This window comes from Lithobates pipiens, unplaced genomic scaffold (genome assembly GCF_037356315.1).
Source record: "Lithobates pipiens isolate NorthernLeopardFrog02 unplaced genomic scaffold, aLitPip1_a1.2 Scaffold_8, whole genome shotgun sequence".
NCBI lineage: Eukaryota > Metazoa > Chordata > Amphibia > Anura > Ranidae > Lithobates > Lithobates pipiens.
This window is the reverse complement of record NW_027507903.1, coordinates 289,933,986-289,959,308: the sequence shown is the minus strand read 5'-3', so window position 1 is coordinate 289,959,308 and position 25,323 is coordinate 289,933,986. Positions and strand designations below refer to the sequence as shown.

Here is a 25,323-nt window from a genome sequence, read left to right as displayed (position 1 = left end):
GCCATTTATTACCTAGTCTCACTAGTGTACCCCTAAATTTAGGGGTGTCTACTTTCCAAAATGGGGTCATTTGGGGGGGGTTTGTGCCATCTTGGCATTTTATGGCCTTCAAAACTGTAACGCCCTTAGAAAGCCTGAAGGCGGGGCTTGGTTTCGGGGCCCCGTACGCGGCTAGGCTCCCAAAAAGTCCCACATATGTGGTATCCCCGTACTCAGGAGAAGCAGCAGAATTTATTTTGGGGTGTCATTTCACATATGCCCATGGCATGCGTGAGCAATATATCATTTAGTGACAACTTTGTGTAAAAAAAAATAAAAAATTTTTTTTTTGTCATTATTCAATCGCTTGAGGCAAAAAAATAAAATATTCAATGGGCTCAACATGCCTCTTATCAATTTCCTTAGGGGGTCTACTTTCCAAAATGGGGTCATTTGGGGGGGTTTTGTACTGCCCTGCCATTTTAGCACCTCAAGAAATGAGATAGGCAGTCGTAAACTAAAAGCTGCCTAAATTGCAGAAAACGTACCTTAGTTTGTAGATGTGACAACTTTTGCGCAAACCAATAAATATACAATTATTGACTTTTTTTTTACCAAAGACATGTGGCTGAATACATTTTGGCCTAAATGTATGACTAAAATTGAGTTTATTGGATTTTTCTAATAACAAAAAGTAGAAAATATCATTTTTTTTCAAAATTTGCGGTCTTTTTACGTTTATATCGCAAAAAATAAAAATCGCAGAGGCAATCAAATACCATCAAAAGAAAGCTCTATTTGTGGGAAGAAAAGGACGCAAATTTTGTTTGGGTACAACATTGCATGACCGCGCAATTACCAGTTAAAGCAGCGCAGTGCCAAAGTGTAAAAAGACCTCTGGTCATTTACCAGCAAAATGGTCCGGTCTGAAAGTGGTTAATGTAACTGCCTACTTCCAAGCAAATCAATGCTCACCAAACTTCTACAAACACAAAATTTGCAGAAGGGGCCCAAAGGATAGCGCTCGAGAAATTAACTTCCTCTTTATACTCTCGTAGTAGGTCACTACGTTCGTGTTTGTCAAGCGGCAATTTGCGGATCGTTAGTATGCTAGACAAAATCCTGCACACGCACTTTTGACAAATATCAGACGCTCGGTCGTACGACAATTGAACCGTGTGTACGAGCCTTAACAATGTATATAACAATATAACAACTTCAACATAAAAAGTAGAAATTAAAAGCAAACAGACTCCCTTAACACATAAATGATCTTACCTTGGCTAGAACACTTAGTTGATAAAAGGTGCTCAACTTGTTGTAGTCCAAAGTGTCATTAAGTACAATATCTCCAATTGTAGGACTTGAGTCAGCTTTTCGTTTGATGCTGAAAAGGTAAGGGCCTGGAATATTTGGTGTGATCTAAAGAATCAAGGCAACAATAATTAGTACAGCCAAGCAGGGGTACTAAACAATGGGCAATGGATAAAAATATGCATTACTTCAGATACAACATTTATGGTTCCCAGAAGCAGAATGGGGGTCATTCTGAAAGCCGTTCTCTATTTGACAGAAATTGCTTAAAATGCTATGACCATGCAGATAAATTGTTATGTTATTTAGACAGTAATAACATTTAGCAAAAATAAAGGATTAAAGACCAAATTTATTATTGTTAAAGACGAATATTGGTTTGACACATCAGGGAGAACTTAGCTGAATTTACAGCAAATAGGTACCTTAAACTTGCTTCAATCTTGTCGTCACATAGTTTGGTATTTACCGATGCTGTCCCTCAAAATCTGCATATGGCTAGCTCACAAAGAAAACTGGACAGTTTTATCCTTCACTTCATTGGGCAGGACTAGGAGCAGCGAAAAAAAATATTTAATGCTATAAAGACAGCCCAGGTCTACCCAATTTGCTAACAGGGCTGCAAAGGAAAAGTGAACGTATTTTCAGAATAACTGACTGGTGCCTCCTTGTTCTTCATTTCGGGGACAAATCAGGGCTGAATTTTTGGCTGAATTCGCACATGAAATGGACCAAAATACGCACAGGGCTCCAGTGCAAAATCGCTCCAGAGCCGTCGTGGAGAAGTGTGAACCGGCTCCATAGAGAGCCAGGCACAATCTCTTGTCAATCTCTTGTCCCCCCCACGGCCAAACCAGGTCCTTCAGGTCTAGAATGGATTCGGAGAGAACCCCCCACGCCAAAATTTTACAAGGGATGGGCTCTCCGGGTGATGTCACTGTGGAGGAGGGTAGGCGGATCATTAGGCTCCGCCACCGCCAGTTGAATGGCCAGTCACTGGCTGCTCTGGGGGGGCGCGAGTCCCTCCCCCCAACTGGCCAAGTACGCTCCATACTGCCCATAACAAATACCATGCTACATCAAGCCGCCGGCCACTGGGGATTATATGTGAGGGAGGCAGCCATGCGAGGCGGGACTTGGGAGGATGGGTCAGGGTGGCGGCTTTTTTGCTTTTATGTCCCCCCCCCCCCTCAAAGTGCCACCCTAAGCCTGGGCCTTGATCGCCTAGGCCAACTCTTACAGTATCAGTTACAGGGATAAGACAAACCATTTAACACTGGCATGAGTGCTTACAATGATCAGCGTTTATTTGTTTATGTAAAACCTTTATCCCAAAAGAAATAAAACTGTTTGTTGTAAATGTTAGCTGAAGTTAGGCTTCAATTGTTTGTGTATTTAAATCAGTTACATCTAACACCCCCTTTCCCCTTCAGACTGACAATGCTGCTGTTCAAATGTGCCCCATGTGCTCATCCAGAGTGGGGCACTCTAATACAGGAGGTATGTTAAAGGCCAGATTATCAGCTGAAAACAAAGGGAAAAAAGCCTAAAAAAGAAAAATGAATGCAGCCATCACATCTAATGATCAGTAAACTGCGACATATACATTTTTTGGTGTAATACTGCTTTAAAGTTGGGTTTCCATGGGCAGAAATTAGGGTGATAGCAACATTTTTACAGGTTTGCTATCTTTAGTTAGCAAGCTATAGATTACTATATTGAATTGTCTACTGCTGCAGATGTTAAACAAGACTTAGTTACATCAACTCTGCATTTTTTGTACAGTTTACTGTACCTGGAACAGCATCTCATGAGCTGATCCACTTAGCTCTTAGGTTTAGTAATAAACCAGGGCGGTCACTGACAGCTGGCAGTTCTAGCACTAAATTTCGCTAGAGCCTCTGGTACTCAGCATGCAGCCTGCTGTGCCTTAGACCCGATTTCAGCATGAGCGGACAGGGCCGTCATTAGGGGGGTACAGCCGTTACAACTGTAAGTGGCCTCGGGGCCCAAGGGGCCAGAAGAAGGCAGGACAGATGATCGAGATCCGTGCAGTATAGAAACGGTCTCACAGTTTCAGCAGTTCTTGTGTCATTGATTTTAGACATCGAGCTCTTTACTGCCACCTCTGGCTACTATGTGCATGTGCAACCCTTGTGTGACAGTGATCTATCTGTACTATTCTTCTCAACAACGTCTGCTTTGTAAAAACAAGCTGGGTCCAGGTAGAAAGTTACAAGTAGGGGCTGTGAAGGAAAGGGAGTGGGGCTGTTTATGTAGGGAAGGGCCAGAGGCTTGTGTGTGTACAGATTTGTGTATGTGGAGCTGCCATATATACAGGTGTGTGTGTGTGTGTGTGTGTGTGTGTGTGTGTGTGTGTGTGTGTGTATGGGGGGGGGGGTTGACATATATACAGGTGTGTGTGAGGGGGGCTGACATATATACAGGTGTGAGGGGGGCTGACATATTTATAAGTCTATGTGGGGGGAGGGGCTGCCATATATACAGATGTGTGTGCGGGGGGCTGACATATATACAGGTGTGAGGGGGGCTGACATATATACAGGTTTGGGGGGTGGAAAAATATACAGGTGTGTGTGGCTGACATATATACAGGTATGTGAGAGGGGGGCTGCCATATACACAGGTGTGTGTGTGGGGGGGGTTGATATATATACAGGTGTAAGGGGGGCTGACAAATATACAGGTTTGGGGGGCTGACAAATATACAGGTTTGGGGGGCTGACAAAGGTACAGGTTTGGGGAGGCTGACATATATATCGGATTGAGGTAGGGCTGAGTGCGTACAGGTGAGGTGGCCGGTGTGCGCATTCGGTAGAATGGCACATAGGCAAGCCCTGGGGAATGTTGGTGGTCACCTGCGAGCGTGTCACATGTTGGGCAACAATGTTTAAAACCTTTCTCCACCCTAGTTAGGTTATAAATTTGTAGACACTTACAAATGTTGATACACATCAGCTACACCCAGAAAATACAGTGCAAGATAATCAATAAAGACAAGCTAAACAGGACCGGTTGCTTTTTTTTTTTTTTTTTTTTTTTTTAGCCATCATGTTTTAATCATTCTGTTTAGGTTTTTATTAGGCAAAATTATAAAGATGTAATTTATTCTGATTAAATTTCAATGCATACCTGAATAATCTCAAATGAAACTGGTGCTTTTCCATCATCATCATAATCTTTTGCTGTAACACTGAAAATAACAGTTCCTGGTGCAGTGTTCTACAAGTGGGGAAGACAGAAAATTGTTTAGCAAGTCGTTTTAGTTCTCTAACGTGTAACTGCTATCATATTAACATAAAGTTAGTGCCTAGAAAGACAAAATTAACCAAAATGGGGCACCAATATTCAGTGGTGAAAACGAAGCACTGAAAAATGAGCACGGCTCAACATGAGTCTGAAATAAAAATAATGTTATTGTGATGTTTTCTGTTCTTTGTTTGCTATATATATATATATCTTTTTTATTGTTCTTGTGATAAAATATTTTTTGCATGTTTGCATGTGTGAGCACCTTGTTCTTTGGGTACTGAGATACTCCTTACCTTGAGGTTTTTCCTCTTTTTTTTTTTTTTTGTTTTGCTGTCATATTAGGTTTTCTGCAATAGGCAGGGACTGGAGGTGATGCAGGGGTGGCCATAGGCTCCAGACCCTAGGCCCTAGACCAGGGATATGCAATTAGCGGACCTCCAGCCGTTGCAAAACTACATACACACGGCCGGATTGTCCGCCGAAATGCGAGTCCGGCGGGAAGATTGGAGTGTAAAACTACATTCTAAGTCCGCCGTACTTTCGGGTCAAAAAAGTATGCCGAGGCTACACACGGGGGGATTGTTTGGCGGACTTGAGTTTGCCGGACTTTTCCACCCGCTTGTTTGATCGTGTGTACGCGGCTTTACAAGCTAGGACAGTACAATTACCCCCCAAATGACTCTTTTAGGAAAATAGACATTCCAATGTTTTTAGTAAGAGGCATGATGAGTTATTTGAAGTTGTAATTTTTTCCCACAATTCTTTGGAAAAGTAAGAATTTTTTTTCCCACAAAATTGTCATATAAACAGGTTAATTCTCCCACGGTATATGCATACTTGTAACCACACCCCAAAACACGTTCCTCTACTCCTCCTGTGTATGCCAATACCATACGTGTGAGACTTTTTCACAGCCTAGCTACATAGAGAGGCCCATTATGCAAGGAGCACCTGTTTTAGGGACATACATTACACATCAAATTTTTTGACTATCTATTACATTTTTGAAGGCCCTGAAGCACCAGGACAGTGGAGTTACCCACAAAATGTCCCCATTTTGAGAAACAAACAACCCAACATATATTATATAAGGCATAATGACTTTTTTGAGCATGTCCTTTTTTTTTCCACAAGTTTTTGAAAATGTAGAAAGAAAATGAAAACATATTTTGTTTTTACACAAAGTTGTCCATTTATAAGAAATTTTTAACACATAGCATGTACATACCAAAATGTACACCCTAAAAAACATTCTGCTACTCCTCCTGGGTATGGCAATACCACATGTGAGACTTTTCCACAGCCTGGCCACCTAGAGAGGCCCAACATGCAAGGAGCACCACCAGGTGTTCTAGGGACATAAATTACACATCTAATTTCCAGACAACGTATCATTTTTGAAGGCCCTTCATATTTCTAGCATATAGCATAAACATACCAAGAATTACACCCCAAAATGCATTCTGCTGAGCAAAGGGTAAACAAAAGATTACCTGTGGTTTTAGTGGTGCAGTTGTCCACAGAGGAGTGCATTGGTCCAGGCAGCAGGCAGGGATGTGGTCATTGACAGAAAAAGGAATTGTCCAGGCAGCAGGCAGGTATATTGTCCATAGTCAGTACAGGCAGCAGGCAGAGATATTGTCAGCACAGCCAAAGCATTGGTCCAGGCAGCAGGCGGAGGTGTAGTCAGCAACAGACAAAGGAATTGTCCAGGCAGAGACATGGGAAGCACATCCAAAATATTGGTCCTGGTAGTAGGTAATAACATGGTCCATAGTACAGGTAGCAGGTAAAGATGTGGTCAGTTCATGTGGCAGGCAGAGGCGTGATGCAAGTAAGTCGGCAGCAGGCAGAAATATCAAGCTTAGGGCCTTGTCAGGTAAGACCTGGGCACAGGGTTAGAGGCTTCTCCCATCCAAATCTCTTTGAAGCCTACGGTCTCCAGACCCTAATCCAGGAATTACAAAACCCAGAGAAAACCAAAAACGTCGTTTTCTCCATCCGGAAAAAACTATTCTGGAGCCCTTCACATATGTGAGACCCCTGTGTTGTCATGAATCCCGCTACTACAGTAGCAGGACAAAAGATCAGTCCAAGCAGTAGGTAAAAAAGATGGTTGATTAACAGGCTGAGGTCAATTTAGGTGGAAGGCAGAAACTTGGTGGATAAACAATGCAGATGGCAGGCAGAAGAATAGTCAATAAACAGGCCAGGGTCAATTAAGGTGGAAAGCAGTGGCATAGTTAGTTGACACAGCAGGCAAATGGTCAGCACAGATATTGAAAACGGGGAAATGGCAGGCTGTTAGAAATATGGACTAATATTTTAGTGATGTGTGAAAACTTCAGAAGCATTCTCTGATGTATTGGTCTGGTTGGGAGGGACACTGTGGACAATGCCAACTGGTGTCTCTTCTAACTCCCCCTCTGCTGCATGCCCGACATCTTTTTTGGCATCTTCCACCAGCTTCTGTTAGAGGAATGCCCTCAGGGAAATGGTGCTCATGAAGTCTGCTAACAGCATCAGAGCGAAGGTTTTCTGGTGGGGATTTTTGCTGGTAGATGAGGGACGTGACAATTTCTTCTATGAATTTGAGGAAGACGGTGGGTCTTTCCGTGGATTTGGTGTAGGTGACATAACCATTATAACTGGCCAAATGAACAAAATAAATATAAACTTTTTTATAACAGAAACTGGATCTCCTTTATGCCAAATAGGGCTGTAGTATTTGAATGTTGAAATCCACCCCCCCCCCCCCCCCCCATGTAGAGATTATAATCTTTAATGCATGCAGGCTTTTGAATGGGACTGTGTCTTTTGGAAATTCTCACTGAGGTGTCATTGTGGATGGTGGACAGGACGTACACCTATCTCTTATCCTTCCACTTCATGGCCAACACTTTGTCATTCCTCAGACTTGCTGTTTCCCCTCTTTGTAGCCTTGTGTTCACTAAAGTTTGTGGGAAGTCCTTTCCGTTTTTTTCTGGTGGTACCACAGAATTGGACTGTGAGAGCTTCCCGCTGCTCTCATTAGTCATGCTGAGGATTTGAAACACCCCCTTACTTGTGTAAACTTTTTTGGACATGGCTGGCTCTGGCGATACTGGGAAAGGTAGACTGCTGATGGTGGCTCTGTGATGGGTACTCTGCTGATGGACGGCCGTAGGATGGGTACTCTGCTTATGGGAGGCTGTGTGATGGATACTCTGCTGATGGGCGGCTGTAGGACAGGTACACTGCTAATGGTGGCTGTGTGATTGTATGTGCTAACTGAACCATCTCCACCCAAAATCTGAAACACTGCTATCTGCTTTTCATGTGTGTCTTTAAAAATGCTGGTATGTTGTTTTTGCTCAACAGTCTGTAGCCCTGTCCACATTACAATGCTTTATTATCTGCCTTGTCTTACCCAAAATTATGGCCCGTCTAACTTTAGTGCCCTCTTGCTAGTCTGTTTCTGAAGTTAGAATTTGGCCCTGTTAACCAGCCAACCTTTATTACCTCCTGATTGATAATTGAAATCCACCCACACCCCACCCCTATCAGTATAAAGCTAAGCTTCATTTTGGGGGAAGCTATTGCAGGGGGCACACTTGCAACTGGGGGTCTTTCTCCAAGTGGGGGGATTTCAATAAGTGGAAGCACTTCTGACTCTGCACTTCAGTGAATGCACAAAGCGAAGGTACACAAGAAAATACTTTGAAAAACACCGCAAAGACACCAGGTGACCTCGTTTTAACCCTTTAGCACTTTCTCCTTATAACATACATTCTCTACCACTCCTTCTGACAGCTCTGTCCTCTATACTAAAATTATCTCAACTCCACCCCTCTTCTCCCCCCACAGCATATATATATCACCCTCACTTCTGTCCTCTCCTTATTACTGCACCCACCAACTCCTGCTAATTCTAAATCCACACACACTAAAAATCTCCAAGACCCTGGGGCATGTCCCTTCATATAAATCCCACTCCCATATTACCTCCCTCGCCCTCCTGCTTCTCCTAACCTCTGGAGATATATCCCCAAACCCTGGACCTCCATCATTAAACTGTACCCATCACCCTGCACCCTCTGGCAGCAGCCGCAATCAACACAATTTAGTTCCCATTTCTATTCTTCCCAAGACCAGCCTCCCTTTCACTTGTGCCCTTTGGAACTCCCGCTCTGTCTGCAACAAACTCACCTCTCTACATGACATCTTTATTGCCAACTCATTTAAACTACTCGCCATCACCAAAACCTGGCTCCACGAATCAGACACTGCGTCTTCTGCGGCCCTATCCCATGGTGGTCTTCTTTGGACTCACTCCCCCAGATCCAATGGACGTAAGGGAGGAGGTGTCTGAATCCTTCTAGCCCCACATAGCACCTTTCAGGTACTTCAGCCACCTCCCTCTCTGTCACTCTCCTCTTTCGAAGCACACTGCATTCGTCTCTTCACTCCAATTTCTCTAAGAATAGCCGTGATCTACAGGCCCCCTGGAACAGTATCAACATTTCTTGATGACTTCTCTGCCTGGCTACCCTACTTTCTTTCTTCTGAAATCCCCACAATCATTCTCGGGGACTTCAACATCCCTATTAATACTAACACTTCTGCTCCTTCCAAACTTCTCAGCCTAACCTCCTCCTTTGACCTGAAACAGTGGATACATTATCGTACTCACTCTGAAGGCAATATCCTTGACCTCGTTTTCTCTCACCTTTGCACTCCATGCAACCTCTCTAACTATCCATTCCCTCTCTCTGATCACCACCTTATTAGTTTCACTCTCTCCCTCTCCTTCACCTCCTCTCCCTCCAACCGCATTAAAGTTACCCGCAGAAACCTACGTCATCTCAACCCTTCTCTTCTCTACTCTGCTATTGACAACCTCTATGACAAAATCTCACCCCTATCCTGCACCAACCTAGCCACTTCTGTCTACAACACTTCACTTCTAGACTCTCTGGACTCACTGGCCCCCCTCACTACACACAGAATCAAGCCCCGACCCCTTCAACCTTGGCAAACAGATGTCACTAGAAGTCTGAAAAGACATAGTCGTGCTCATTAGCGCCTGTGGCGCAAGACCAAGTCTCAGAGAGATTTCAACCAATATAAATCTGCCCTCCAAAAATACAATTCTAGCCTCCTTTCTGCCAAGCAGAACTATTTTATCACTCTCATCAGCAACCTATCATCCCGTTCCCGTCAACTCTTCTCTACTTTCAACTCTCTACTTCGTCCTCCACCACCGCCTCCACCCGCCAACTCACTCACTGCCCAGGAGATTGCTAATCACTTCAAACAGAAGATTGATACAATTTGCGCGGAGATCTCTACTATTCTGATACCCTCCACGCTTTACACATCATGCCCACAGGCACAATCATTACTTCCATTTTTCAACCCCACTACTATAGACGAAGTTGCTAAACTACTTGGTAATGTCCACCTTACCACCTGCCCTCTGGATCCTGTTCCCTCGCAAATGCTGCGTTCACCCTCTGGCTCTATGCTACACTCTCTAACTCACATCTTCAATCTCTCCCTCTCTTCTGGCATCTTCCCCAACTCTCTAAAACATGCACTTGTCAAACCCGTACTTAAAAAACTCTCACTGGACCCATCCAATCCTAACAACCTACGCCCCATCTCCTTGCTCCCCTTTTTATCCAAACTACTCGAACGCCTGGTCTACAACCGACTGAGTGTCCACTTCGCTGATAATAGCCTTCTTGATCCCCTTCAGTCTGGATTTCGTACTCAACACTCCACAGAAACTGCTCTCCTAAAACTAACAAACGATCTACTAACGGCTAAAACCAATCGACATTATTCTGTACTCCTCCTCCTGGACCTCTCTGCTACCTTTGATATGGTTGACCACCCCCTCCTTCTCAAAAAACTCCACACCTTTGGTCTCCGTGACCGTACTGTACGACGGTTCTCTTCCTACTTATCCAACCGCACCTTTAGCGTTTCTTACAACTCTGCTTCCTCCTCTCCTCTTCCTTTCTCTGTTGGGGTCCCCCAAGGTTCTGTTCTTGGACCACTCCTATTTTCAATCTATACCTCCTCCCTGGGTCAACTGATAGCCTCCCACGGCTTCCAATACCACCTCTATGCTGACGACACCCAAATCTATTTCTCTACCCCTCAGCTCACTCCCTCTGTCTCCTCACGTATCACTAATTTACTATCAGATATATCAGTCTGGGTGTCACATCACTTCCTCAAAATCAATCTATCCAAAACCGAACTTATAATTTTTCCTCCCCCATATGCCCCTTCCCCTGATCTCACTGTCAAAATTGATGGCACAACCATAAGCCCATCCCCTCACGCCAAGGTTCTAGGTGTAGTCCTGGACTCTGAACTCTCCTTCAAGCAACACATCCAATCACTGTCCAAATCCTGCCGCCTCAACCTCCGCAACATCTCCAAAATACGCCCCTTTCTAACCAATGACACAACAAAGCTCTTAATTCACTCGCTGGTCATCTCCCGCCTCGACTACTGCAACTCCCTTCTCATTGGCTTACCTCTACATAGTCTATCACCTGTTCAATCCATCATGAATGCCGCTGCCAGACTCATCCACCTTACCAATCGCTCGGTGTCTGCTACTCCTCTCTGTCAATCCCTCCACTGGCTTCCGCTCAGCCAAAGAATTTAATTCAAAATACTAACAACTACATACAAAGCCATCCACAACTCTGCCCCCAGCTACATCACTAGCTTAGTCTCTAAATACCAACCTACTCGTTCTCTTCAATCCTCTCAAGACCTCCTGCTCTCTAGCTTCCTCATCACCTCCTCCCATACTCGCCTCCAGGACTTTTCCAAAGCCTCTCCAATCCTATGGAATGCCCTACCCCAATCTGTCCGCCTATCTCCTACTTTATTAGCTTTTAGACGATCCCTGAAAACACTTCTCTTCAGAGAAGCCTACCCCACCCACACCTAACTGTATTTTCATTTTCTCCATCAGCTCATCCCCCCACAGTTATTACCTTTTGTTTCAACTTGACCCTCCCTTCTAGATTGTAAACTCTAACGAGCAGGGCCCTCTGATCCCTCCTGTATTGATTTGTATTGTAAGTGTACTGTCTGCCCTCATATTGTAAAGCGCTGCGCAAACTTTTGGCGCTATATAAATCCTGAATAATAATAATAATAATACTCTAATAATGGGTGGCTGTGTGACAGGTATACTGCAGACAGCGGCACTAATGGGCGATGTGCGACAGGTTCTTAATTGGCTGATGGGTGACAGGTGCACTTATGGGCACTGATGGGTGACAGGTGCACTGGTGGTTAACAGTAGCACTGCTGATGGGCACTGATGAGGACTGTAACACTGCTGGGCGATGTGACAGGTTTTCATTCTTTGGGTTTTATATGGTACACCGAAAAGACACAGATCAGAAACTCACGGCTCTCTGTCTCTCCTATATTCACACTGAAACTGTATATGAGGAGAAGAATCCGGTAACAGCAAGTTACCGATCTTTGTTTACCATGATCGCTGTGCGGCAAGAGTGGGAGGACATATGACGGGCTCCTTTAGAACAAGAGTGGTCCTGCCCATCTGTCATTTTACTATACAGCGGGCGAGAGTTGGTTAAAGAACACTAGTACCAGACCATTTTGTAAAACAAAGTAAATATATTGTTGTAAGACAACGTAAGTAGAGGTAGGCAGAGATAAGGGGAGCAATACATAACAGTAGTAATACACTTAAAATACAGAATAATTCAGAGTAAGTAGGCCCAGCTTAAACTGTAACAGAGTCACCCAGATTATCATAGGGGGGAGATAGAAACAGAAAGTATAAACCCCCAGAGGCTATGCTGCCTTAGGCCCTGAAGTGACTTTGCTAGGTCCAAGTCTGACTGTAGGACTTAAATGTTATAGGAAGGTAGAAATGTAAAAAGTCTATTTGAGTACCATGAGACAAGGTGAAACAGTCACATTTTTTCTTAAAACAAAATGGTTATTTTTGCAGGTGCAGCTAGGGCCCTTTTGGTAGTGCTCTAATGGTGATGCCGTGGAGCTTCCAGATTCTCTCAGGTCAAGAGGGCGAGGGATGGAGAAAGATCTCTGCCTGATACAAGTTGGAAAGGGTTTTAATAGCATTGGTAGGAAAAGCAACAAGTTCAAGAAGGAGTTAAATGGATCTGAGTTAATAAGGCAATCCAGAAAAGATGAAATGGTACTACTGAGTGGTATGCTGGAAAAGTATAGCACTACCCCCTTAGGGGTTGCAGTTAACAGGGTTTTCCACTCCTGCACAGCCAGGCAAAACGCATTTTCCAGCTTTCATCCAGACACAAAGGAACAGTCTTTAGCTTGGTTTTATTAAGGGGTAATAACTTGGACAGGAATTATGAGATGCCCCACTTGACAGTAACAACTCAGAGACAACTTCCTCCATATGTACAACTCAGATTACAACTTCACCTGACAGCTAACAGTCTCTGTTATGCCCCGTACACACGAGAGGGATTAAGTCTGACAGACCTCCAAAGGAGTTCCGACGGAGTTCCGACGGAGTTCTGGCGGACTTTTCGACCGAACGGACTTGACCACACACCATCACACCAAACTCCGACGGAGTCGAACGTGATGACGTACGACTGGATTCGACGTAGGAAGTTCATAGACAGTAGCCAATAGCTGCCCTAGCGTCGGTTTTAGTCCGTCGGAGTAGCACACACACGAGCGGATTTTTCAAAGGGGACCGGGTCCGGCGGAGTTCCGTCGGGAAAATTTAAAGCATGCTTCATTTCTAAAGTCCGTCAGACTTTAGCTTCGCTAAAGTCCGTTGCAGCCCACACACGATCGGATAGTCCGCCGGACTCAGTCCGTCGGAGTTTGGATGTCGAAAAGTCCGCTCGTGTGTACGGGGCATTAGAAAGCAAATGTCCCTTACAGGCTAGGAACACTCACTCCCTTTAGAAAGTAGCACAAATTGTTGTAAGCTACCCAACTCCCCTGTAAACGCTGGCCCCAGCTCTCCCCAAAGCAGAAAATGCTAGCCCACCTGGCTGCCTCATCACCAGTCTACCCGACTGCCCTTCACTAGTCTTCCTAACTGACTCTGGAGATCCCCCAGGGCAATGTAGGGAAGATTTAAGCACACACTATCTTCCAGAGAGACCTGCTACTTGTGGCAGTCTCTCCCCTTGTAAATCCCTGACCCATACTGTAATACTTACACTGTCCTTGTTGCTCCTGCTGCCTCTCAGTAAAGACTCCTTCAAATTTCTTCTATGGTAGGATCCCTCCAGAACAGCACCTGAGACTGGGGGGTGCGCCTCAAGGGCCACTGACAGTCCCCTCAGCACCCCATCTCCATCTTCACCCCGACCCCCCCTGCTGGCATGACTCATTCATATTTAGGGGCTCATTTAGTCCCCTGCCAGGCCCACCACCTGGGGATTGGCTAAGCTTCCCTAAACATGCAGAACAACCCTCCTAGCCCCTGCCCTTTAGCTTCCAGAATCTACTCCAACTTTCCAGAACCAGGGGGAGGCACCAGAGAGCTGCCTGTATGGGTCAGCCAGCCCTGAACTCTTGCAAACCCTGACCCAGATTAAGATTTACAGGTTTTAAACATGAGTCAGAATATACATTTTGCTGCACTCACACTAGTAGCACACTAGAGGGTGCTACATAAGTATGGTAATGTAAGAGGAGCCTGGGTACAACTGTGTAACTGGGGGTGTTGTGGTGCAGAGGGGTTGGTGGGTTGGTAACCTTCTAACTGATCCTGTGCTTCAGCTGTTGAGTGATGGTGGAGGGGCCCCTCATGGTCCATGGCTTGAGCTCCGGTGAACCTGCTCTTTGCTGCTGCAGCTACAGACTGTGGATGCAGATAATGGCTGACTGGCCTGATTTATAAGTCTGTGGATGTAGGCAAGTAGGTCACTCTGGCAGGTAAGTGCCCTGGGGCTCAGCACTCTGCCTAGACATCTGGATGCTCCGTTTTCCTGTCTGGTGCTAAGTCCCCAACTTTTCCTGGGCAGACATGAAGCAAAATACCCTCATCTCCTCCTTGAGCCCCGAAGTCTTTTGGGAACTGTAGTTCTGCAGCCATCCCACACAGTGCAGCAGTATCTCCAAGGAACTACATGTCCCAGCGTGCTTTGCAGCAGTTTTGTATCCTCCTCCTCCTGAGTCTCAAAGTCTATCTGGATCAGTAGTCTAGAAAGTAAATTTCTCCGGAATTGAGGCTAGTCAGAGCAAATTTTTTTAAGGCCCTTCTGGCTGGAATTGGCTGTCTGACCTGTACAGTACACTGACGGCGTCCTTGTCAGGGCAATGGAAGCTATTACAGTTATCCTATTTTATTTGTTCCCTGCTGGAACATATGAGCTTGCATAGACAACTTATACCATTTGAAGATCCTTGTTCAGTTGAGGGGTCTATAAGGAAATCCCTCTAATCTTCTAATGGTGTCCAACTTGCAGCGTTATCCCTGCAGGACCTTCGGTACTTACATAAATGGGAAAGGGATCTGACCACTACATTTTTAGAAGGCCAAAAAGGCTGTATTCAGCTCTTCGCTCACAAGTCCTTCCTCTGTAGCAAATACCAAGAATCCACTTACAAAATTCTCACACACTGGTATCGGACTCCAACTGTGCTAGCATCCATGTTCCCTGGCCACAGTCCACTGTGTTGGCTATGTGGTACACAGGACAGTGCGCAACTTTATATATTTTGGGAGTGCCCCACTCTTTTCCTATTTTGGCAACAAATCTTGAATATTATACAGAATCTCACAGATTTTTCTCTTTTTAATAATCAAGCTGCGTGCTTTCTTAATTTGACTCCTATGCCCCGTAAAATATATAATAATTCGCTACTAAAGCATCTGTTGAATGCTGTTAGAACCCGTTTCCCCGCCATGTGTAAACAACAATCCCTGCCCTTTGTGGTTTGCCAGGGTGAATGACATTCAACATATAGAACACTTAACTGCAGCCCTCAGGGACAAAATGGAGGAACATAATACCTGCTGATTTTACAGGGATATGTTTCATTATTCAGATGAATATTTATCTTCTTGCTAACTTGCAGGTTATTCCTTGTTGTGCTGTCACCCCTGCTTGTGGTCTCCCCCTTTCCCCTTATCTTCTCAATTACCCCCCCACCACCCCCTCTTTTTTTTTCTTGATCTTGATCATTGATTACTCCCAAGCCCCAAGACACCATAGGGTTTCATCTTTCCCATCCCAAACTTTATTTACAATGTAAAACTGTATATGTTGGCCACCTAGGTTCTAGTAATTTTCCATAGTTGGTGTGATGCTCTATTCAGGGATTTGCCTAATATTGATTTTCTTTAACCTGCCTATAGTATACAACGCTTTTGTTCCGGATCATAGAGTCGTGTCATGCTACTGTGTATTGCTGCATACATTTAAATCAAGAATTTAAAAAAAGTAAATTCCTGCTTTATAAAGATGCAATTTTGGACTACATCTCCCATGATACTAAGCACTCTATCACAGTCTGTCAGTTTGCTTGGCTAGCTATGCTCCTCCCTGATTAATCATTTGCTTTGCTGCCTGGGAGGGAGGGTTGAGCTGGGGAGGGAAGTCTCACACAGAACTGCAGCACGGTGGATTTTTTGCAGGCTTCTGTGGCTCCCAGCTTAACAATGTAGGCAGGGAAGGGGAAGGCAGAAGAATCTGCAGCTACATGTAACAGTTGGCTACAGGTATGAGTGGAAAGGGGAAGGCCTGGAAAAATAAAAAGATTTAGGGAAAAAAAGGTTTTTTTTCGGTTTTATTTTTCAAAGCCCTTTTCGTTTTGTTTTTTTCCAGGAAAACTGGGAAAAAACGAAAAACGCGTGGAATATGTTATTTTACAATGATAAATAATATACACTATCATACCAAAAGTATTGGGATGCCTGCCTTTACCTAATATGAACTTTAATGGCATCCCAGTCTTAGTCCGTAGGGTTCAATATTGAGTTGGCCCGCCCTTTGCAGCTAAAGCAGCTTCAACACTCTGGGAAGGCTGTCCACAAGGTTTAGGAGTGTGTCTATGGAAATGTTTGACCATTCTCCCAGAAGCGCATTTGTGAGGTCAGGCACTGATGTGGATGAGAAGGCCTGGCTCTCAGTCTCCACTCTACTATATCACAACGGTGTTCTATTGGATTGAGGTCAGGACTCTGTGCAGACCAGTCAAGTCCTCCAACCAAAATTCACTCATCCATGTCTTTATGGACCTTGCTTTGTGCACAGGTCCAAATCATTTGGTGGATGGGGGATTATGGTGTGGGGCTGTTTTTCAGGGGTTGGGCTTTACCCCTTAGTTCCAGTGAAGGGAACTCTTAAGGTGTCAGCATACCAAGACATTTTGGACAATTTCATGCTCCCAGCTTTGTGGGAACAGTTTGGGGATGGCCCCTTCCTGTTCCAACATGACTGTGCACCAGTGCACAAAGCAAGGTCTATAAAGACATGGTTGAGCAAGTTTGGGGTGGAGCAACTTGACTGGTCTTATGTGCATGGAAAGGCAGGCATCCCAATACTTTTGGTAATATAGTGCATCTGTGATATGGTATTCAAACTATATAACATGGCGGCTTTAATGAAAGATTCCTGAGACTTTATGTAAATATGTAGATTATGCATATCTTCCACTAGCGGACACTGCAGGGGAATGGCTCCAATTTAGTTTGCTTATGGGCTTCATCTTGTATGTCCTACAGTTTGGTGATTGTTGGGATACAGTAGTAGTAATGTCTGTCCTATCAGCCCATAATTGACAGGTAAGAGGGTGAAATTCTCTGACAAAATTAGTTTACCTTTATAACCTAGCTTAGTGTTTACCTATGGTCTGGTCAGTAAATATTTTTTTCTTTTCCTCTTTTCAGTAAAATGGTAAGACCAACATTTAAAGTTTGGAAACATTTCCACGGTACAATGTCTGCTGAGAGCAAAGCTGCAATTTGCAAATATTGTAAAAGAAATATTATTTTCCAAATGCTACAAGGATGACAAAACATCCTTGCCTGACAGAAATGCCCTAAATACATTAAAAATACTTTATAGAATGAAATAAGGACTTTATTGAAAGTGCAAGTAGCTTTTCCTTCCAGAGTTGGTCTTCCAGAAACTCTTACTGCTGCTTCTAGTTCATCACAAAGTGTTTCTTCACTGGCAACATCTTCTAGTATGGAGGTGTTAAAAAAATCACTGCCTCACAAAAATGCACAATACCTTCATTTATAGATAAAATGACACCAGAAAATCAGGAGAAATTCATCAAGCTCCTGCAAGAGCAATATACTGTATGCTTCTGGATCAGCATTATCAATAAGTGAAAATGCATATTGGCAGCAAGCTTTTACATTATTATGAGGGAAAGGGGAGTGGTTACTTGCTCTAATGTATAGTTGAAATATCCTTAACATATACAGTCCTTGTTATTCCATTTGTTATAAAAAATATATTTTTAAAAAGCAAGTTTAGTTTATCTACTGAATAAGCTGTGCTGTTATTTCAAGCGTAATACTTTTAAATACACCGCATTTTACCTTCCCAGTGTAACAAAGCAACTTTCAATTTGTAAAACTGCTCCACACTGAATCTTTTTTCAATTTTTCAAAAATTTCTATTTCTTCTGAAACAAAAAAGAGGGGGGGGGGTGTTCTTTTTCCCATGGCTTCAAAATTTCTGGTAATTTTACATACCGTATTTTTCGGCATAAAAGACGACCTTTTATACTTTAAAAAATCCCCCAAATGTCGGGGGGTCGTCTTATACGCCGGTATATGGATGTCAGCATTAATGTCCGCGCCGAGCCAATCATGGCGAGCGATGTATTCTATTAATGAATACAAAGCCTGCACGGATTGGCTTTGAGATTCAGAGAGGCATGGGCTGATGATGTTCCAACCTGTGTCAATCACGGCGAGCGATGTATTCTATTAATGAATACAAAGCCTGCTCGGATTGGCAGAGGCTGTAATATCATCAGCCCACGCCTCTCTGAATCTCAAAGCCAATCCGTGCAGGCTTTGTATTCATTAATAGAATACATTGCTTGCCGTGATTGGCTCGGCGCGGTACACTGTAATACTGTATGCAGTATGTTACCGAATGCGGCTACCCCTCGGCTCCTCTTCCCTCCACGGCCACCTCGCCATTCAACACCGGAGATTTGGTTTGAAGCACACGACCCTCCATCTGGCACCCGACCCTCCATCAGTGGATTTTGCCAGGCACATGAGGTATTTACCACCACAGCACTGCTTCACAAAGCTTGTGATTAAATTGCACAGACTTATTGCTGTTTCAGTATGTTACCTAAGCTACTAGACAGACTAGTCGAAAGGGGGTCGTCTTATAGGGCGAGCATATGTCAAAACCAATGTTTTAGCTGGACAATTAGGGGGTCGCCTTATACGCCCAGTCGCCTTATACGCCGGCAAATACGGTAATAAGTAATAATAGTAATAGGTAAATTAATGTTTTATGCATGTTACCGCTTATCACTAGCAACATTATTTCTACTAGAAGAATAGACAAAAATCAAGATCTCTAATTTATAAAACATAATTTAGAATACCTCATTGACTTTGGTGAAATAAGGAGTGCCCTCAAATATCGGTGCATTATCATTGCAATCAGTCACAATTACAACTATGGTCCTAGTAACCTATGAAGAGATGATGAAAGAACTTTTACAAGTACAGATAAAAGCCACATATTGCATTGCACAGTATTCTTCACCCTGCATTTCACCCACCATAGTAATGACTAAAACCAAATTTATACATGCATGCATAAGGACAGTAAATGTTATGCTAGTTATACATGCACCTAAAATCAGTTAAACACGAAAACATTCGGCCCATGTGTACAGCTCCTCATCCAACAGAAGCCGGTCTCACTGTTTTTGAAAAATGCTTCAAAATTACCAGGAATGTGCTCTAAATTTTGAAGTTTTTCAGGCAACTTATAAGTGCTTTGGGAGTTGCAAATTGTGCATTTACAAGCGCTATCACCGAAGTCTATGGGAACAAAAATGCCTGATTAGGCTCAAAAAGCTCATGTGCTATTTGAGGACAGAGTGTAGGACAACTGAGTGTACAAGTGTGAACAGGGACAATAACAAAGAATGGGATTCTGCATGTTGCGCATAGTCAGGAGTAGGGAAATGAGCACAAAAAACAAGTGTAAATGGGGCCTAAACAGGAATGGACATGCTATTGTTTGTTGAAGTTGAATAAAAGAGTTGCCATCAAGGCCACCATTGAAAAGCATGAAAATGATCTCTAAGAGCAGCACTGATTGTACACTCACCTCTGCAGAGTTACGCACTGAAAGTGGAATTCCAGCTACTTTTTTTTTTTTTTAAAGGGTGGAGAAAGGTGACAACCTCCTACATGGCTGTAAATATTAAATGGTAGCCAGGGATTTGGAACAATACCAAATACAATAAGGTCTTTTTTTAATCAAAAACTACTCATACACACTGCTGGATGGATGTTATTAATGTAAACTTCTCCAATGTCTGTGTGCTTTGGGAGGAAAGGCTTAAAGCGGTGTTCCACTTAAAAAAAAAAAAAAAAAAGTACTGCAGCTGCTGACTTTTAATAGTCGGGACACTTACCACCGGCACCGGCATTTTAACTGTGGCTGCCCGGCTGTGAAGCCACCCACTGCGCATGCACGAGCCGGGCACCGTGACTGGCTGCGCAATCATCTGGGACCTGTCACCTCCCTCCCTTGACAAGAGGGAGGGAGGAGAGGCAATCTCCCTTCTTGCACGGAGGGAAGTGGCGTCAGGAGCCCAGGTGCTGAAGGAGCCTCTAGCAACAGGCATTTAGAGGTGGGTTAAAAAAAAAAATTCTCCAATTTTTTTTTTTTTTTTAAGCACAGGGGGTGGAACTCTGCATTTTTAAACTGAAATGGAGTTTTGTTCACTTGACTGTACACTGTGCTGCTGCAGGTGTGATGTACATTTGGTCAGAAAAAAAGAAAGAAAAGAGACTTTTCCCCTGCTGTTGTGTCCCGCTTTTAAAGCGGTAGTAAACCCGCAATTTTTTTTTTTTTAACCTGCAAAGCAAAAGGCGTAATGAGCTAGTATGCACCGCATACTAGCTCATTATGAAATACTTACCTTAGAACGAGAACGAGGCCCCGACATCTGGCCCGATCCACGCCGAGGGAGCTGACATGCTCCCTCGGCGTTTCTTCCGGGTATCGCGGCTCCAGCGCTGTGAGTGGCCGGAGCCGCGATATCGTCACTCCCGCGCATGCGCGTGGGAGATTTCATTCCGGCCGGCCGGCCACTGCCGGATTTTCAGGCCGAGAGTCCCCTTGTGCGCATGCGCCGCTGCAGTCAGCGGCGCATACCGAGGGGAATATCTCCTAAACCGTACAGGTTTAGGAGATATTTTTTTTACCTACAGGTAAGCCTTATTATAGGCTTTCCTGTAGGTAAAAGTTAAAAATGTGAGTATACAACCACTTTAACTTGCGTATCAACACCAGGAAAAAAGAAAAGTAGCTACCTTAGGTTTTGGTGAACACATAGGACATTTGATTAATATCAAAAATATTTTTATTTCTTTCTATACATAAAACAATAAACCTTGATTGAATTGCATCAATCGATCCTAGATGTTTACACAACATTAACCACTACAGCTCCGGACCAATAAACACCTTAAGGACCAGAGGTCTTTTTCCAATTTCACACTGCACTGCTTTAACTGGTAATTGCGCGGTCATGCAATATTGCACCCAAACAAAATTTGCGTCCTTTTCTTCCCACAAATAGAGCTTTCTTTTGATGGTATTTGATTGCCTCTGCGATTTTTATTTTTTGCAATATAAATGGAAAAAGAGCGAAAATTTTGAAAAAAAAAGATATTTTCTTATTTTTGTTATAAGAAAAATCGAATAAACTAAATTTTAGTCATACATTGAGGACAAAATTTATTCAGCCACATGTCTTTAGTAAAAAAAATGTCAATAAGCGTATATTTTTTGGTTTGCGCAAAAGTTATAGCGTCTACAAACTAGAGTACATTTTCTGGAATTTACACAGCTTTTAATTTATGACTGCCTATCTCATTTCTTGAGGTGCTAAAATGGCAGGGCAGTACAAACCCCCCCCCAATGACCCCATTTTGGAAAGTAGACACCCCAAGGAAATTGCTGATGGGTATGTTGAGCCCATTGAATATTTTTTTTTTGTCCTAAGGGATTGAATAATGACAAAAAAAAAAAAAATATATATTTTACAAAAAGTTGTCACTAAATGATATATTGCTCACACATGCCATGGTTATATGTGGAATTGCACCCCAAAATATATTCCGCTACTTCTCCCGAGTATGGGGATACCACATGTGTGGGATTTTTTGGGAGTCTAGTCACGCACGGCACCCCGAAAACCAATCACCACCTTCAGGATTTCTAAGGGTGCAAATTTTTGATTTCACGCCTCACTACCTATCACAGTTTCGAAGGCCATAAAATGCCAAAATAGCACAAACCCCCCCCAAATGACCCCATTTTGGAAAGTAGACACCCCAAGCTATTTACTGAGAGGCATGTTGAGTCCATGGAATATTTTATATTTTGCCACAAGTTGCGGGAATATTACAAACTTTTTTTTTTTTGCACAAAGTTGTCACTAAATGATATATTGCTCACACATGCTATGGGCATATGTGAAATGACACCCCAAAATACATTCTGCTGCTTCTCCTGAGTACAGGGATACCACATGTGTGGGACTTTTTGGGAGCCTAGCCGCGTACGGGACCCCGAAATCCAAGAACTGCCTTCAGGATTTCTAAGGGCATAAATTTTTTATTTTACTCCTCACTACCTATCACTACCTATCACAGTTTTGAAGGCCATAAAATGCCAAGATGGCACAAAACCCCCCCATTTTGAGGACAAAATTTATTCAGCCACATGTCTTTAGTAAAAAAAATGTCAATAAGCGTATATTTTTTGGTTTGCGCAAAAGTTATAGCGTCTACAAACTAGAGTACATTTTCTGGAATTTACACAGCTTTTAATTTATGACTGCCTATCTCATTTCTTGAGGTGCTAAAATGGCAGGGCAGTACAAACCCCCCCAATGACCCCATTTTGGAAAGTAGACACCCCAAGCTATTTGCTGAGGGCCATGTTGAGACCATTGAATATTTTTTTTTTTGTCCCAAGGGATTGAATAATGACAAAAAAAAAAAAAAAAATTTTTTTTACAAAAAGTTGTCACTAAATGATATATTGCTCACACATGCCATGGTTATATGTGGAATTGCACCCCAAAATATATTCCGCTACTTCTCCCGAGTATGGGGATACCACATGTGTGGGACTTTTTGGGAGTCTAGTCGCGCACGGCACCCCGAAAACCAATCACCACCTTCAGGATTTCTAAGGGTGCAAATTTTTGATTTCACACTCCTCACTACCTATCACAGTTTCGAAGGCCATAAAATGCCAAAATAGCACAAAACCCCCCAAAATTACCCCATTTTGGAAAGTAGACACCCCAAGCTATTTACTGAGAGGCATGTTGAGTCCATGGAATATTTTATATTTTGCCACAAGTTGCGGGAATATTACAAACTTTTTTTTTTTGCACAAAGTTGTCACTAAATGATATATTGCTCACACATGCTATGGGCATAAGTCAAATTACACCCCAAAATAAATTCTGCTGCTTCTCCAGAGTACGGGGATACCACATGTGGGGGACTTTTTGGGAGCCTAGCCACGTACGGGACCCCGAAAACCAAGCACTGCCTTCCGGATTTAAATATAAAATGCTACCAAAAAAACTGTTAGCGATGGCAGGGATCAGGCCTGACTCTGCGATCGCTGCAGTTATGTGTTTAGTGTTTTGTAAGTGACAGTGATCGATCGATACTGCACTTGGGTGGGCTGGGCAGAGGGGAAAAACGCAGGTGCTAGAAGGTATCTGGGCTGATCCCGCTAACAATGCGTTTTTTTTGGAACCCTAAACTGCTGGGGACGCTAGTATAGATCTGATCAGATCAGATATTGATCTGTTCAGATTCTATACCACTACGGGAGGTTTATGCTTTGCGTGTGGGTGTTAGCGGTACTGGCACTAACCTAGCGCTGCCTGGGGCGACGCAGACCCTGACCCTAAAACCTAATTGATATCACCCGCCGGGTGATCAGGGGGTTAAACCTTTATTGGGTAATAAATGGTGGGTGCCCTGATGCTATAAAAAGCAAACTAACCAGAGTTACCCGTAACACTTATACGATGATCAGTGGTGAAAGGGTTAACTAGGGGCAATCAGGGGGTTCAAATTTTTATTAGGTAGTATATGGGGGTCCCTGGCGCTATATAAAAACCTGACGGGGAACCTAAATAACTAACTGGCTAACCAGCGTCACCAGTGACACTTATACTGTGATCGCTGGTGAAAGGGTTAACTAGGGGGAATCAGGGGGTTAAAACCATTATCGGGTAGTATATGGGGGTACCTAACGCTATAAAAACCTGGCGGTGAACCTAAAAAAATAACTAGCTACCTAACGACACTAGCGACACTAATGCAGCGATCAGAAAAACGATCGCCTAGTGACACTGGCAAAAGGGTGTGAAAGGGTTAACTAGGGGTAATCAGGGGGTTAAAACCATTATTGGGTAGTATATCGGGGTACCTAGCGCTATAAAAACCTGGCGGTGAACCTAAAAAAATAACTAGCTACCTAGCGACACTAGCGACACTAATGCAGCGATCAGAAAAATGATCGCTTAGTAACACTGGCAAAAGGGGGTGAAAGGGTTAACTAGCGGCAATCAGGGGGTTAAAACCATTATTGGGTAGTATATCGGGGTACCTAGCGCTATAAAAACCTGGCGGTGAACCTAAAAAAATAACTAGCTACCTAGCGACACTAGCGACACTAATGCAGCGATCAGAAAAATTATCGCTTAGTGACACTGGCAAAAGGGGGTGAAAGGGTTAACTAGCGGCAATCAGGGGGTTAAAACCATTATCGGGTAGTATATCGGGGTACCTAGCGCTATAAAAACCTGGCGGTGAACCTAAAAAAATAACTAGCTACCTAGCAACACGAGCGACACTAATGCAGTGATCAGAAAAATTATCGCTTAGTGACACTGGCAAAAGGGGGTGAAAGGGTTAACTAGCGGCAATCAGGGGGTTAAAACCATTATTGGGTAGTATATCGGGGTACCTAGCGCTATAAAAACCTGGCGGTGAACCTAAAAAAATAACTAGCTACCTAGCGACAGTAGCGACACTAATGCAGCGATCAGAAAAATGATCGCTTAGTGACACTGGCAAAAGGGGGTGAAAGGGTTAACTAGCGGCAATCAGGGGGTTAAAACCATTATTGGGTAGTATATCGGGGTACCTAGCGCTATAAAAACCTGGCGGTGAACCTAAAAAAATAACTAGCTACCTAGCGACACTAGCGACACATGCAGCGATCAGAAAAATTATCGCTTAGTGACACTTGCAAAAGGGGGTGAAAGGGTTAACTCTAGGGGCAATCAGGGGGTTAAATCTTTATTGGGGGGTGATAGGGGGCTACCCTGGACCTAACACTAACTGTCCTGACAGTTTTTACTGTCACAACTGACACTGAATACAGTGATCAGTAAAGAAATGATCACTGCAATCAGTGACACTGTGACTGGGGGGGAGGGGGGGATCGGGGGGCGATCGGGGGGGGATCGGGGGGGGGGGTTTGTGTG

General features: G+C 43.6%; 1 protein-coding gene across 2 annotated transcripts in view; it reads right to left on the bottom strand.

Annotated features, from left to right (window-relative positions):
• CDHR2 (cadherin related family member 2) overlaps nucleotides 1-25,323 on the bottom strand; it is a 225,239-nt gene that overhangs the window by 140,211 nt on the left and 59,705 nt on the right. For both annotated transcript variants that reach the window (XM_077472404.1, XM_077472405.1), the window contains exons 6-8: nucleotides 19,156-19,245; nucleotides 4,447-4,536; nucleotides 1,258-1,401 (exon numbers count right to left, since the gene is read on the bottom strand). In XM_077472404.1, coding sequence (XP_077328530.1) covers nucleotides 1,258-1,401; nucleotides 4,447-4,536; nucleotides 19,156-19,245 — 324 coding nt within the window. The remainder of the gene's footprint in view (nucleotides 1-1,257; nucleotides 1,402-4,446; nucleotides 4,537-19,155; nucleotides 19,246-25,323) is intronic.